At 39.4% G+C, this 17,426-nt stretch overlaps 1 protein-coding gene across 1 annotated transcript in view; it reads right to left on the bottom strand.

The window, feature by feature from the left end:
- Positions 1 to 17,426, bottom strand: part of LDLRAD3 (low density lipoprotein receptor class A domain containing 3) — a 114,252-nt gene that overhangs the window by 75,886 nt on the left and 20,940 nt on the right. The window contains exon 2 of the mRNA XM_085321871.1: positions 2,609 to 2,755. Coding sequence (XP_085177997.1) covers positions 2,609 to 2,696 — 88 coding nt within the window. The 5' untranslated portion in view covers positions 2,697 to 2,755. The remainder of the gene's footprint in view (positions 1 to 2,608; positions 2,756 to 17,426) is intronic.

The following is a 17,426-nucleotide window of genomic DNA, read 5'->3' as shown; positions in this document are numbered from 1 at the left end:
TAGGAATCATCCATCATTGAGACAGTACAGCAACTTCCAGAATTCAGAGTCAACAAGTAACAATGCAAAATCTTTCCAGCCTCCTCCATAACTGCCCAGCTTCCTTCCCCACGCTTGCCACGGAAAGGGGACCCTGGTGGAAGGAATCATTTCTTTCGTGAATCATTTCTCTTCTCTGTGTCTTCCAGATGCACAGGCACACAGCATGCCCCAACATGTGGCACAGACTGTAGCTGCATAAGCACATTCAGCATCCCATCAGCACAAGGGCTGCAATATTAGACGGGTTCTCGTGGCAGTATTCACCAAGTTAAAAGCTATCAACTAAAATGGGGAGGAAGGAGTGCAAAACAGGCAGCTCTGGATACTCTCTGGATACGCTACAGAACCTTGTTTGCATGAATATCAATTTGAGGGGGGGAGGGGAGATTTGAGTGAGTGCTATCTCTACTCTGTTTTGGCTTATCTGCCTTGCTAACAGCAGGCCAGCACAGGATATGAATCCCTTGCTTTCTCTGTTGTCTCTTTTCCATGTTAATTTTACATTTATGAAGGTGATCAGTTAGCAGATAGATGTACAAAAATAGGAAAGACTAGTCTAATTATCTCTATTAATTTGGCAGGATCAAAAGGATGCTCATCCAAAAACCTGTTAGCCAATCAAATGGGATGGCATTAAGTAAAATAAAGACAATTCTGTAAAAAGCAAAATTCACAGTTGCAGCTTAACCTAGATCAGTAAGTCTTCAAGTCTGTCTTGAAAGAGAATAACTTTTATGAACAGTGGTTTTGCAGCTATTTAAAAATTTATTGTCAGTTACTATGTTCATTGCCTGCATTTCAAAAAATCCAATCAAATCTGATGAGGAAGTTTTTGAACAGTGTTACATGGCGCATTTTGCTATTACTGATTCATGAGCAAATGTCCAGCCCAGTTATACTTCATTAGCAGTCTCTATTTGTACCAGATGAGGAGAAATTAATTCAAGGCAAAGAATGACAACATTCTTAAAAGAGAAAGTGTCCTGGGTTGTATCCCACAAATACCATTGGAGAGAGTGGAGCTAAGTGCCTTCATTCAGCTAGCTTTAAGAAATAGACTACACACCAAAAGCATGGGTTAGAATCGTATTTAAGAGCTACATAACAAGGAAGCTGAGAATCAGGCATCTGTTATCATCTGAAGGTGTTGTCAGGGGAAGATGCATGTTGAACTCTGATCACTTTTTATTCTTGGGAAAGTTCCCATTGACTTCAATTCTGCTAGGTTTTAAACAGACTTGCATGACAAAGACTAATCACTGCAACAGTTGCATCCCTTCCTAAGAGGTTAAAATCTAAATAGCCAAAATAATTGTTTTAACTTATTTTCAAGGTTGCAACACAGGTCTGATACTTTATAAAGACTACAAAGCAGCAGATATTTTATGCAGGCCCTTTTAATGAGCCCCAATAGAATGGGGGAAAAAAAAGTTCACTGCCTCAAAGCAGACCTAGCTGGATTTCCACAGCGTGGTTATCAAAGCCCTTTTGCTTTAAAAGGGAGAGAAAAGAGCAGGTAAAGAAGAGACATCAAGTTAAAGACAGAAGAGCAAGCTAAAGGAAAAAAGAGCATTTAACAAGACATGGTATTTCTAGTCTGCAAATTTGGAAGAAGCTATTTGGAAGCTAGTAACATCTTAGAAGTATCCAGGGAAAGGTAAGCTTCTTACAGTAGTGTTTAAAATTAATAAAAGTTTCCCTAAAATATACACGTAAAGGATGTAATGCTTGTTAGACCAAGAGCGGTAACTTCTCCAAAAGTTCTAAGACATTTTAGAATCACATGGAATTTCTAAGGGCTCCCCCTTGCTCCCTAAAACTGGATTTTAAATCACAATGTTATACTCAAATGCCCACCACAATCTTGTTATCTAGACATATTGTGCAGCCTAGGAAGTTTTGTGCTAACTAAAGTTTGAGTAACACCACCTAAAACTTAATTAATACTAAAAAAGGGACAAGATCACGAAGGAGACCCAGATCAGACTTCTGTAGCTCTCTAAAACTGGGAATGCTGTAGGTAGAATTGAAGCAGGCAAACATTATTAGTCAATCCATTTGGTCTATTTTCCAGAAAGTTATTATTTAAATTTCAAAGGGTTAAGAACTACAACCAGCAGGAGAAATGACACATGAAACAGGATGACATCAACAATTTTGATACAAAAGGAACTGTTCTTATAGTCTCAACTCTTAATAGTGGAGGTGAAGTTGCAGCACCGGGCAGCTACGGTCTTTACAATAAAGGCCAGTGTGCTGAAGCACACTGTAGTATATGCAGCACATCACTTAGAGCACCAAATCTTCCACCGGAAAATCCTAGGACAGGTCTGCCTCTGTAAACAGGGGTTTAAGTATCAAAACCAAAATCTGGCCAACCTGAGGAGCCTCAAAGACCAGAAATAATCAGAAAGGCTGCGTATCTTCTCTAACAAGAGCTACATTAAAAAAAAAGTGGAAGCAGTCTCATTACTTAAATAACATACACTGCAGAACACAAAATTAATGCCGCCTAGCCAAGTCTTGTCATATTAGGCATGTTAAAGCAATGGCAACGATCACTTACGGCATTCCTTCTCATCACTTTCATCAAAGCAGTCTGGCAGCCCATCACACTGCCAGGCCCCTGGGATACAGCGCCCATTACTGCACATGAAGTTTCCAGGAATGTTGCATTCATTTGTGAAATTATTCCCTGGCAACAGCTGGCTCTCTGCAACAGAAGAGAGGAAAGGTTACAGGAGATAAAAGAACACAGCAAAAGTAGTCATTGAGCAAGCTGTTTATCAGCAGATGAATCAACATGAGACAAACTGATCTTGACCCTGGTTATTTTGACATCATTTATCTGTATCCTGAATGTGGCACTTGCCAGTACTTTCTCTTTCTAAAATCATCATTCCACTTATTCTCCATTCACACTCCCTATTTTACAGATTTTTTTCATGTTATTTTACTTCTAGGAACATATAGACTTCTTTGTATTCTCAGGCCAAAGCAAAGTTGGTTAAAAATCTCTCCTCCTTCAAAGAGTCTAAACACAAGCAAAACAGACAAGACTACAGAACTCAGCTCCACACTCCTATGCTTTTGTCAGATCAATATTATGCTCACAGAATATTTTCTTTTTACTTGAGGGCTAGAAACCAGGTAACATATTGGCTAATTCATACAAGCTTTTCAATTCAATTTTAGATATAATACTGCTGGTCAAAATTAGAATTGAGTTTCCTGGTCTTGATCTAGTCCCCTGGCATACATCTTTCTACAGGCAAGTAAAGCAGCTGGCACATCAGAGTCTGCCAAGGGGAAGAGGTTCAGTAGTAGGACACTATGTATCAAGAGAACATTCTAACAGGAAAGTCAGTAGACTTGCCTCTAAGGTTAAACACACCTCTAGCAGTAATAGATCAATCTGTTGTGATATCTGCATTCCAAAAGTAATGCACAAAGTTGGCAACACAAATGCAAACTTCAATGAAGGAAGATAAATACATTTAAGTCACTTTAGCAAGCAGAAGAAATTAATTCACAGATCCATGCAGGTTGAGCTTGGAGACAGTGAGGATAAGAGCAGAACTGACATTTCCAAAAGAACAGCAGCTCCACAAATAGGATTTTGGCTCATTGAGATGCGCGGAAACTGCACGAGTGCACCTTGTGAGGCATGTGCAACGACCTTAACCACAGGCCACACACACAGCCAGCTGTAACGCTCCTGCCACTGCACCTCAAAGAGAGTGAGCAACAGCCTGCCAAAAGCAGGGCCAGGCTATGCAGCTGGTAATTTTATGTCTTTTTGCTTTTATCAGTTTCATTCAAACTCAATTTCATTCTCTGCATCACTTTTTCTGGTCAAGCGAGAATGGTTTTGCTCTCTCCACACTGCAGTGCAAAAAGGCTACAACTTGGTGCACCCTGGGAAACACCCGGCTCTGGCCTACTCCAGTACTGCCGTCACTCGGAAAGGTGCCTGCTCCCAGCAGCTGTTTGGGGAACGCTGTACCCAACTCTGCTTCAGGCCCAAGTCCCTAAATCTATATCAGCAGTGAACGTGGTTTATCCCTGGCTCTTCCTGCAATGAAAAATGAGCAGATATGGTACTGCCAACAACAAGTCCCAGTCTAGGGCAGTCTTAAAGCATCATTGTTGACATCAAGTTTTGCAGTTCAGCGTTGGATCAGCAAGCGTCTTAAAAAAAAAAGCCAATGCTTGAACACAGTCAAGCCAGTCTTTGTCACAGACCTGTATCTGATATGCAATCACTAAGCCAAAATCACCACACTCATACAGCTACGCAGAAGGCAAAATTGTCCACTTTACACATTCTCCTTTAGCAAAGGACTTGCAGTGCATTGATAATGTGCATGTCTGCAACTGGAGAAAACCCACAGCAATATTACAAACTAGGGTACACCTTCACCAACTTGAGATATGATAGCTGCATATTCTTTTTCATGTAAAGGCACAGCCAGCACACCATGTTATTACGGCGATTTTTTTTTCTTTTTAAATAAAGCATCCAAGAGCTTCCGAACATGACTCTCACCCTCCTTCCCCTCTCCCGTAAATAGCAGCTTTCAGGTCAGTACAGTACCTCTGGAGGACTCTGCTGACACTTGTCGTAATAGCTGTTTTTAGAGAGAGTTAATAGCTGTTTTTAGAGAAAGTTTACAAAACTCAAGTGTCCTGTCTGACAATAAGTCTCTGATGTAAAATGAACGTTTCAAACTTCACAAGAGAACCAGCGATTACCAATGCTTTTGTCCCCTCTCTCTTGAAATCTAAGCCTCTAGGCAGTATATTTAGTCAGAAACAACAGAAAAAGGTGTCATTCTTGTTTGCGCTTTTACTCTCTGCTACCTTCTTCTCTGACTCTTCTCCCATCTAACCTGCTCTACTTCCATATGGAAGCTGCATCTATTCAAAATCCTGCTGCTTCTAGACCTTCTGGCAAGTCGCTAGCTAAGAACAAGCTCCAGGTCTCAGAGCTACCCACCTTAAYTGTCTTCTTCCCCCTAGGCATCATGGTATTTCTGAGAAAACAAGATAACTGGATGCATTTCCAAGGACTAAGACCTCCAGCGGACAGCAACCATAGCTCAGCTCCTGTCAGATCTACTGCTGTATCTTGCCTGCAAAGCTTCTGCAATGATCTTAAGGCTTCTTTAACTAAAAAACTTAAACCAAATAAAATGAATTAAGGAAAATTTTAGGTTTCAAAAGGCAAAACAAATCAAATCCCCAAAAGAAAAGAACTGTCTCTCATACTTAACAACTCCTTTAAATAAATGTTGTACTTGTAGTATCCTAAATTGAAGGAACATTCCTGAGACAGATACCAACTTACATCCGTTATTCAGCAAGATGTTTGTTCATAGGATATCCTTTGTCATGCAATAAATTTATCCTCTATGTTCTTCCTAAGTAAGGCTGTGTTATTAAACTTTTTACCAAACAGGAAAAAAAAGATACAGGCAGATAAAGTTACTGACCATCCTACACAACCTTTGCTACAGAACTGGATTCTAACTCAATCCTATTTCAAAGCAAGCGCTTTCTCTTAAAAATATCACCTTTATCAGCTGCTAGAAGAGTCAGATGTTATACGCAAAGCAATTTTAAAGTCACAGTCAATGTATCTACAAACTTGTTAAGCACATTACTCCATCTCTAAAGAATTCATTTGTGGATAAAGAACTGTCAAAACAATTGCACATGTGGAACTGCTTAAATTACATATCTCCTTCTGCTAACTTCACTTTGGAAATCTCCTTTAACCAACCCCAAAACCCTCAAGGCCCACACAGAAATCCTCAGTCCAGTCCTCATCTCCCAGCCCTCAGGAATGCAACGTCCCTGCCCACTTGCCAAGAGCACAGCCTGCTGCATAACTCAGGGCTGCTCTGCGCACACACCTGACAAGAAGCAGCATCACATACATGCAGACGACAGACATGGAAAGGACCTAATAAGATCATCTTGACCATTTTTCTGGAGGATTGAAACAGTGTTTATTAAGGTCCATACAGATGTCAGATTTTGTGCAGCCAGCTTGCTACGCTGACTGTTGGCAGTGGCAGAAATTCCTTCAATTTGGCAGAACTGGCTTTCCAATAGCTGACATATCTACTCTGCAGCCTTTTTGACTAATTTTGAATCCAACCCAAATATGAACTGCACGGATGTGTTCAGTTAAGCAAAGAAGGAGGGAAGAAGGGGACAGAAGTATTCTGTTTTCACCGCAACACATTGCTCACTTTAAAAAGCATACCATCTGGGCTGGATGAAAAAAATAAAATAAAAAGCCTCAAATTTCACTTTGAAGAGGACTGGGTAAGAACAGCCAATCTGTTTTAGCAGCTACTTCCAAAAATGTTGGCATCTAAATATTTAATACTTGCTAAAGAAGAACCAAGGAGAAAAAAAGTAAAAGGACAAGCCATACAGAGCACTTCACACTGTGTTAACAAAGCAAGTCAAGATATCCTTCAGCCCTTACCTGAAAGCACTTCAGAGAACTATGGACATCACGGCATAGAGCACAACTGATACACTGCTGCTTCTGCATCAGGAAGTGTAATCGGTAAGAGTAGGCAGTCATTTGGCAAACAGTTTTTTGAGGAAGAAATATTTATGTACATGTTCAACATCCTCAAGAACAGGGTCAGTAATTTCAGCCTCTTTGCAAAAAGGACCCATTGACAACAATGAAGCATGATCTAATYCTCACCAACCCTTTGACACATCTTTTGTGGAAATCCAGGAATCTTCCACTCCTGGACACTTCCAGTAGATCAATGTTTACAGTTCTTTAAATGTGAGGATAGTGACTTTGACCCAGGCTAGTACATACCTGTGACAGCGAAGGAGTACTCACGACTACTCTATCACATGATACACTGTATACTCCATACCTGAACGGTGCTACAGTCTCTGCTTCTGCTTATCTTCCTGCCTGTTGTAAATTCACATCAGGTTTGATTACAGCATATCAGAAACCTGTCCTCACTATACTGAAATCTGCAACATGTTGTGAAAACAAACAGGAGGAAGACAGATAATCGAATCCAAGTCAGCAGCCGAATTTGCAGAAGGATGAGTGTCAAAGTGTGGCACGAAAAAAGATACATCTCCAATACCTGCCAATAGCTACTCACCAGCAAAAAACAGTTAACAGTTAAAGAAGAGGAAATGATGAAGACAATCTCGAACAAACACCTTTTTGATCTTCATCAGTAATCTTAAAGATAGCAGTGAACAGTGTTAAGTATGTGGTAGGATACCTCAGACTTCTTTCCTCAGAGATGCAAAACTATTTACAAACACTGACATTCAGCTCCAGTTGCCTCTGTAGATTTAGCTGCTAAGCACAGACTTATCTTGCCATACTACTTTATATTGACATGAAACATCTGATTCACCAAATTTATGTCTACTTTACACATGCCTACTAATACAGATGCATTCAGAGGCAGAATTCAAAAACTGAGCAGGATGAAATTCCAAATAGATTATGCTTTGCCTATAAACTTCAGTTTAAGACATGCATGAATGAACCTCCTTGGCAATAAAATGATTTTGTCAGCAAAACAGCACTAGGGATTTAAGATAAACTTAGTTTAATGTTCACTTTACTGAAATGAAAGGCAGTGCTGATTTGTATTTACGAAATTATACTAAGGTCAAGACTCCTACAACTGCCACAGATTCTTCAGGCAAAAAGTTGCTGATCCTCTTTTGCTACCTTTTCACTATTCTACCTATTGTTAAAATGAAAATAGGTCAGAAGCTTTTAGGAGGAAGATCCTATACCAAATCCAAATTCGTACAGCATAAGATTGCCTATTAACAGCACCAAATATAAGGAAAGTAAGAACACTAAGTTTACTTCACATCTCTTGAGTAAACACATTTGATATCATTCAAAAAGTTGTTCGCAGCTGCATGTTTGTAGACCTGTCTCATAAATCCCTAGAAGTGCGAGTCTCCAGCTTGATTTGCTTTCCTTTGCACTACTGCAAAGATACTTTGACTGAACAGAAGAAAAGCATCCCAGTGCACTTCTAGGCTGGTTTGGGGAAGTAAAGAATAGGAAAAGCTTTCTCTTGCTYTGCTCTTTGTACCATCAACACCACCTGAGTCACAAATAAGGTCTTAGATAATCACTGGCAGGTGTCCTTAAATCCCCTTGAACAGCTTTAATCCCCACCCTCACCTCTCCTCATTTAAATTGTCTGATGATTACATTGCTTATGCATCCAGCATTGCAAGTTAGGAGGACTATTTGTAAATGCAGATTGACAACCCTAGTGCAATATGAGTTCTCAAAAATGTTTCTTCACTGAAGTATCAGGTAAGTTGGTGATTATTCCAGGAACCGTTCACAGTTTAGATTCTGCTTTCCATCCTTCAATTCTCCAGCCATGATTTTGAAGATTTAAAAAAGCATCATGCCTAGGCATGGGACCAGAAATTTCTACAGTTACTTTGGATTAAACATTAAATATTACCAAGGCAAATCAGAGTCCATGGAAACAGGACTGAAAAGGATACTGTCTTTCAACTGTGAAAGAAAAACTGCAAGCAAGCAAGTCAGGCCACACCTTTGAGAAATCTGAGCATCTCCAGCTATTGGATGTCCACGCTTCACCCACGAATGCCTCAGAGCAAGAGCTTTATTTCCTGAACTGGTAAGTGATCAGCGCATCATGACCGCCACCACGAATACAAGATAACACATAAAGAATAGAATATCTTTTTCTAAAATCCTACAGTATTCTTTCAAGCAACTGACACACTCCCTATCAGAAATGGCTGCACTTACTGCACTTTTAGCACTTACCAATGCAAATACCTGAATTCAATATAATCTCCTAAATCTTTCCTTAGTAAACAGCTATTTGCTTCTTCCTCATGGTGAAGGACTTGGAAGAGATATTACATGCTGGAACTGAGATGAGGTAAACAGCCTTACTTTAATCCTACAGCCTTCATAGCTGCATACATATTTGGGGGATTGGGCATTTCACTAGAATCTCCACATCTGTCTGTCTCCAGTGTCACGCTCAAGTACAAAGACACACATAGCTTCTAGGACCACAAGGYGCTCGGCACAGCCAGTGTGGTGGATGAGAAACAGGCTACTGGCCATTCACGGAGTGATCATGGAGCCTGTCTGCAGCACCACACTAACATAGGTTTAAACAGGGRAAAAAAAGAATAAGGAAAGGAAAGAATAAGAAGGGAGGAGGAAGGGAGGTAGAACAACTTATTTAGGTTATTGAACAAAGTGCACTTTTACAGAGAAGTTTCTCAGCAGCAACAGCTGGAAGACAGCAGATTAAACTGGAAGATTTCACAGAGCTTATCCGAACAAAAGCTATCCAACCAAGTCTCTTCTAAATAAAGATGGGAAACATAATTGTATTTTATTCTTAATGCCTTTGAAGAACATATTGCTGCAACACCACCAAGAGCATTATTCTTACTTTAAGAAAAGGAAATGACTAAAGGATTTACTCAGTGGCACACAGGACCTACAACTCATTGAGATAGAATTTAGATTTCTTGACCCCAGACATGAAGCTTTAGCAATACAGTGATAATTCCCTGCTGAACAGGAGTCATTCAGGTTTGTATCAAAACAGCTGTGAATATGAGAAATTAATTTTATGTTGGGCAAGGGACATGACAAACCTTATTCTGTAGCCTCACTAAGAAACTCATGTGTCCCATTACACTAGCCTAGTCTCACTATCAGATCAAGCCAACACAATAACCTGAAAAATATTGAGCTCACTCCTGAACTGTGACAGTATTGAGATTTGTGAGTCTTTTAGTTATGAATTTAAAGTATTTAACCCCCCAAAGTGCATATGGTGTTAGACGAGAACAAAAGAATGACGGAGTTCAGCTCTTATCATCCCCTAGCAAATAAGGTTTATGATCCTTTGCAACTACTGGAGTTGACACGTAGCTACCTTTCTCTCTATTTTTGGTTAGTGGAGACTCCTGAAGATTTGTGGAAGAGGGTCAGTACATGACCCCCGACTTCTATGCTTTGACTGCAATGGATTTTTCAGTAATTTTGTTTTTTTTACTCAATTGTTTCCCTTCCTGCTTGACCACAATTACCATAGATAACTCACAGAGGAAGATCAACTCATAGACTGTGATTCCCAGACATCCACCCAACCTGTGAAGCAAGATCAACACTCCAAATTTAGGATGGCTTTGCTTTTCCCAAATTCCTCTGCAGCTGTGTTTCTTTTTCTTCAGTGACTTCAGGCAAACTAAGAAACCAGTCACAATGCAATCAAGTAGAGCARGAACTTAAGGGCACAACCCATCTCAGAGAAAGTTAATTGTTATAATAATTTTCCCTAATTATTTGTTCTTCATATTTTCAGAAGAGCTTAATCATTTTCTCTGGGCATTTAAATAGAAAGTTAACACTGTCCAGAATAAAAACCTGAAATAGAAAGAACATATTTCACCATACTGTTGTCCTCTTTAGTCTACTGAAGAGTCATTTTGTCTTATCCAGAGGTTATCTTTTTGATCCTCCAGAAGAGARTATGATGCTCACCAATTAAAAATGCAACAGTGCAACTGAACAAAAGCAAGCAACCTCCCACAACACGCATACAACCCTAAAAACAGAGTTCAGTCAAAACCTACTCTTAAAGAAGGCAGTAGATGAACAAGCTTTTCCAAGTCAACTTCGTACCAAGGTTCTTCAGCATCTTAATTGGAGCATAGCTTAAAACTAGATATACACCCACGTTCCATGATGAACAGTATGAAGAAAGAAACATTGGTTGATGTACAGCTGCCAAACAAGACTATAGGATCTTGTATTTACTGAGGTAATGTGCATAGTTAGCAAAGAAATGCAAAAAAGGTAGTATCAGCAAACTTCCTGGAACGCTTCTAGTTTCTGCTGTACTAGGAGAAGCTCATATTTCAGATTTCTGTATTGCACATAGCTCAATCATTTACAGGTTATTAGGGGGTTTGAATTGTAGTCAGTTACTACTATTGATTTATGGCTTTCCATTTCTGGAAAACATATCCTTTAGCATACTGCTTTAAGTCACAGGACACTGGCATTCTTCTCTCAAAATCCCACCTGATCTACCAGCACTACCCCAAACACTAGAGCCTTAAGAGCATTAACCTTTGGTTTTCTACTTCTTAGTAGAAGGTGCCACTTCGGAGTGACACAGTCCTGCATTCAGATGAATTATTTAAAAGTTCAGCTTCAGCATCAGAAAACAACAGTCATCCTCACAGGCTGTGAGACTAATCTGCCCTCTTCTGAACTAGCTCCAACTTTCCTGTCATGACTAGTGCCAACAGCTTGGCTTAAACCTTTGCAGAGTGCCATAGTGCTAATTCCTAAGAGACATGCTGTCACAAGAAACTTTGCTTTGACTGCAATCACATTACTAGTATCTGATATATAATACCTTTKCAGAAGTTCCCTAGCTAAAAATGCATGCTTTTTGAAATTAACTTCAATTTTTAGTTGGATAGAAGATTGTGAGAGTACTGGTGGCAAAAAATCAGCAATATAAATACACATTAAAGAAAATCAATTGAGTATCTTGATAAGGGTAGCAGCAAAAACAGCAAGAAAGGACAAATACCCAAGGACATAATTCCTATACTCAAACATGCTAAAAGCAAAGCTAATCCTAGTGATTTTATATCCCCCATACTCAATGCACTTAGGATTCTGTCCTTTTTAATAAAATACAAAAACTGCATATAGAAAAGCATCCAACTTTTTCATGATATCATGTAAAATCATCAGCAGACTCCAGCTATCTTGCAATAAATGGCAATGGTAAGCTACCACACACCACACTACAGACGAGGGATACCTCCAGAGGACAGGAAAGACCATTGTTCTTAGCATCTCCAAAGAGAGTGTGTTATCTCTTCTTGCTCAGTCTCTTGCTACCTTTGAAGAAAGAGACCTGCATGTACCTTGCCATAATTATACAGCCACATTACTACAGTGCCTGGTGTCATYACCACTTTTACATATAACATCCTTATGATACATCTAGGTATATTATCCTTTCACAGACAGACTCAGACCATGGTTTAAAGAAATAGTAAATCAAGTTTTGCAGTAACTAGTGTCAGATAAATAAAATACCCCAAGTACCTGACATTGTGATCAACCAGTATGAACATATTCTCCTAGTTTTGCCTTAAAGGCTTGGTTTAAAACAAAGAAAAAAGCCACAACCCTAGCTTTGGCTTGGTAAACTTCATGATCAACATAGTATCACCTGTCCTCCCACAGAGGACACTGCTGCATGTTACCTGATTGAACAGGTAACGCTGTCTAGATCAAGCCTGTGCTCTTTGGTGATCTGGTGTTAGTGGTTCTGGAACCACAGCCTAAATTATTCTCAATAGAGCACACAAGGAAAGAGAACAAACAGATAGTAACTCTCACTGTTGTTTCTTATGTCCCAAATCAATATCATTATCAGGCTCTTTAATCAGTCCCTCTCCCTCTTTGTGGAAGATCTTGTTTTTGTAGACCTCATGCTTAAATTGCTATCCACCATCAATTTGCCACACAACACACAAAAAATATTTGGTTTGCACAAGTTCTTCAATGACAGCCTTAGAACAGAAGTATTAGAAATACTTTCTAAAAAAATATGACTTGAAGGAAAACAAAGCACACACATTTCCCAGTTCCACACTGCAGCATCAGCTCTGAATGCTGGTTTGGCTATTGTGGGAACTGAATCCTTTCTCTTCAGAGAGGGAGGCCACGCACAGGAAGACTGGCTGGAAAATTAAGTGATACCAGTCACAGTCAGGGAAATGTTTATATTCTGCTATCTGCAACAACTCTTTTAATGCTGAAACTCTTCCTCTACAAGTCTCACCGCACCATTTATCATGCTGATAAGATACGGTAAAAGAAATGTACTCATGCCCAACATCCATACAGAGAATTTTTTTTCAGGCTGAATCTTTTCTTCTTTTCCCAACAGAAGGAACTCTGAGTATTAATCACAAATGGTTTATTGATAAGGAGGAAAGAAAAAAGAAACACAGTCTCATATCAACAGATAAATATCTTAGGGGTGGGGGAGCATACTAATAATAAGCTTTCAGTTTATTCAAAGATCTTTCCTAGGAGATTAAATTAAAAAATTGTCTTTATTTCACAAACTGCTGAGACAATCACATTCTGTCTGCAAAAACACAATAGAACATAAAATTTTAAAATGCTCTTACAATGCAGAGCCTAATCAGTCACCCATAAACTTGTCCTTTAAATATTCATGTGTGATGAAACCTAACTGCGACATACAGATCTCTATATAGTTACTTTCTGCTGTTATGTCCAGGTTTTAATTACTTGCTCTCTCGGCAAACACAACCCTCTTTGTTAAACACTTTTCTTGGCAATAGGATACTCCAACCAGCATCGCCCAGTATACATCATAAGCTTGTGTAAACCTGTAAGAATTGTTTGCAGAACTAAACATTAAGTCTTGTACGAAGTGACTGTTAAGATTAAAAAAAAGTGTTATTCAATTAAAGGATAGGAAAGGCAGGAAAATGAGAAAAGATATTCTACATATACACACTTGAGACAAGCAGTTAAATAAACATTTTCCAACAAAGCTCTAGCAGGCCTGCAAAAACAGAGAAGTGAGTTATGTTCAAAATTAGCAGAATATAAATGAATAGTCTACAGCAAAATCAATGAACAAAAATTCCATTTGACAAAGAGCCCRTAGAGAGATTTTTTTTTCCCTGACAACTGGAAATGTCTGGCTTTAAATTTCTTCACATGATACTGCATTGTAATAAAAATAAAAAACCCTTATCTAGCAAGATCTTAAACTTAAACTTCCTAGTTACAGAATCTGAACCATTATATTCAAAGATTTTCAATTATTCTTCCAGACTTGTTTCTGCAAGGGCTTTTTTTCACATTATGCAGATGCAACAGTTCATAGTATGCTGCTGTTAAACTATGTTTTCTTATTTCAAAATGTGTATCGAATTACCATCGAATGTACTTACGGGCTTTCACAGATTATGCTTTGCTGTGCAACTCTAAGATGCCCAGTCTTACTAGCTGAGCAGAGCAGTCTCGCTCTGTTAGATTTTACATACAAAATATTCCACTGTTGTTCTGTCCAGACAAAGTAGTTTAATTCACAATATATTTATTTTCCCACTTGCACATGCTTTTTCAATCCATTCTGTTTGTTCCATATAGCAATGACTTAAAGGAGGCTCTGATAAGAGGCAATCTCAAGGAGTGGCAGCACTTAACTGTGACACTGTACCAGTTAGCGTGTAAATAMTAAAGTCTTATTTATCTCTTTGCAGAATTTCTTTCCCCTGTAACATCACTTGCTCTAGGAGCATTTCACTATAGCAGCAGTATGTTGYAATTTACAGGCACAGAACACTGAAGACTTTTGAAGTTGGTAGCTGATACTGGACACAGCGGGCCCACAGTACACCCCTGCGTATAAGGGCAACAAYGCCTGAAGATGCGGCAGCACAAAAACATAGAGGAGGAGGAGGAGTGCTGAACTGCTCCATCAGCAGATGTTAAGGAGACGTCATCTTGCTCCTTCTCCATGAAATATTGAGTGCTGACTATTTAGTATTTCTGCAGTCTTTTCTGCCAGAGTATCATACAGATGGCATGCACAGAGTCAGTGTTTGCAAAAGAATGCAGCTTTTGTGAGAGCTACACGCTATAAGAAAGAAAGCAAAAAACCCAAAAAACTAAACCTTGCTATAAACAGAAATTGATGACTCATAGGCAGAAGGATATTCCTTCTTCCTCTGAAGAAAACAAACAAGCAAGCAAGCAAAAAACCCTGCACCTCCAGAGTCCAAACACAAAAGATGACAACGTAGAATGCTCTTAGTCACTGGTAACAGCACAATGGCAAACCAGCCATGGCTGCTCTTCCATGCACAGCTGTGATCAGCTAAAGATGCAGCTCTTCAACAGCTTAAGCTGACTTACATCAGGCCATAACAACCCCATCCGTCTCCTTCCTCTGGTTATGAATTCCTGTCTTCCCTCTTATTAGTCAGTTGCATAAACTCCAATACAGGTGGCAGTTAGATTTTTTTWAAAAAAGATAACCTAAAAGCCTTTAGTTCTGACAGGAAAGAGCCATCTGAATCAAACCACCATCAGGTTTCATAAGCATCAGCAGTAGCACAAGAGAAGGACGGGGACACGTGTGCTCTGGAAGGAAGGGCAGGTTGCACCAGCTTAAACTACATTCTTCTGCAGAGACCACACACTGGTAAAATGTGGACTCCTTAAGCTGCTGTAGAAATGCACTACTAGGATGAAAGCAAGACAAAGATTACAGCCTCTTCTTAGGCCAAAACAAATAACTTGAAAATATTTCTGCTTTTTTCAACACCCAAAATGTTGCTCAGTCTTATAAAATTGCTTGTCCCTAACACCTATGCCATAATTCCTTCTTTAGGGATCAAGCAAAGGAGAGTTTCAAGAGTAAATAACTATCTTGGCAGCAGCACATCAGAATCTCTCCCCAGTATGGAAAGCAGCATTCCAGATAACAGATATGTTGCACTATGTCCCAGGGAAGGCTGGTATCCCATGTTGACAGCTTGCCAGTGAACAACCATTTGACAGATGYGATAGAGAGAGGACTGTGCGGGGCTCTAAAAGCAAACTCACACTGTGTAAGCATGATGAAGGGAATCAAGAGCTGACGAAGCATTGCACAAAATTAAATAAAAAGATGAGTTTATAATGAAATTATGATAATATCATTAGGAAAATAATTTATATATTTAAGATTTGACTACATGTCAGTACAACACATCTGCAGGGCAAAAGTAACTTGTGGTATCAGTATGAAGGGGAGAATTTTGCAACTACACAAACATGCAACCACACAAAAAGGCCATACCACATCCAGCCTATCTTGCAGACTGTTTCTGAGAGGCTCTACAGAGAGGATCAAACCCACTAAAGAGGCCAGGATACAGGCCAGAATAATAAGCAAATCAGCAACAATGTCCTTAACAGTTAAGGAAGAGCTCATAATCTCTCACTCAGCAACACTGAGCTAATTTCCAAGTGTGAGGAGATTGACGACAGATGAAAAAGATTTTAATCTAGACAGAATGAGATAGATCTGCAGACTTCCCTGCCCCAGGAAGGCAGCTAAGTTCTTTGCTTTGAAGTCTTGCCCTAAAAACAGAAAACAAGCAGGCCAGAAACTTTTCTCCTGAGGCTCCTAAAAGAATCTGGAAGGGCAACAAGAATGTTTTTTCCAAACAATACATTGAAACAACAGTTGAAGCTAGGAGAAGACCATTGAAAAATCAAGGAAAAGGAAAGGCAACACTTTCAGAAGAGGAGAGCAACTGTACTAAGTGCTAGTACCAATATACTGCTGGTTAAGACAAGATGCTGCTTCCCAACAGAACCATCAGTTGGAAATGGATGACTATTTTTCAAAAAGGAGCTCAACTCCAAAGAAGTAAGAATTAGACTGAAAAAGTCCATACGTGAACCAGCAAACACCACAGGTGTTGGCGACCAAATGTGGTGTAAGGTGAACCTAGAACACTCCTGGAGCTTCAAGAGGAAAGGCGAACCATTCCTTTCCAGCTGCAGTGTTAGGGAAATAGATGCACTTTAGAAAAAAGTGATGATAACAACAACAACAACAGAGCTTTGATTTCAGAAAAATCAACAGGTTGGGCTATAATCTCCTACTTCTTTAGTCGCTCTCCCAACAAGTGTCTATATTGAAACTGTGACAAGCCATAGGGCAACCACAGGGGCACCCTTTAGACCATTCAAGACTTCACATAATTCTCACAATGATAATTTGGAGATCCTTGCTAGTGTAATGGCCTAATTCAGCAATGAAACATCACAGGACAAGTCTCTTAGAATGTTGTGCCTTAAGTCTGTCTGAAGAGACTTTGCTAATACTTCATACTTGAGAGGTTTCTTTTATTAAAAATAAAGCATTATATGCATTTGCCCCCTTCTGGTAGGTCTAGCCACGTGTCCTCCCCCTCGAAGAAAGGTAAGTGGGGGCAGATGATGGGAGTTGCACAGGGCAAAAGTAGACAGCAACTGGTTATTTATTTGAAGTTGGCAAAGTCCCATAATCACTGTCAGAGACCTAGAAAATAATCACATCAAGTAAAAAAACAACAGCTTTTATAACCACCTATCTAAAACATGATTCCTCCCTTCAAACTGAGCTCTTTGATGTGCTTTATACAATAAAAATTAAAAAGTATACAAAAGATAGAGGGATTCTGTTTGCTGCATGGATTAGAGTTCTGCTGCTTCTGTAAGC

The sequence above is a fragment of the Rhea americana genome, unplaced genomic scaffold (assembly GCF_003343005.1).
Source record: "Rhea americana isolate MKP2758 unplaced genomic scaffold, rheAme1 scaffold_72, whole genome shotgun sequence".
Lineage (NCBI taxonomy): Eukaryota > Metazoa > Chordata > Aves > Rheiformes > Rheidae > Rhea > Rhea americana.
Note: the sequence above shows the minus strand (reverse complement) of the source record. Positions and strands in the feature narration are given on the sequence as shown.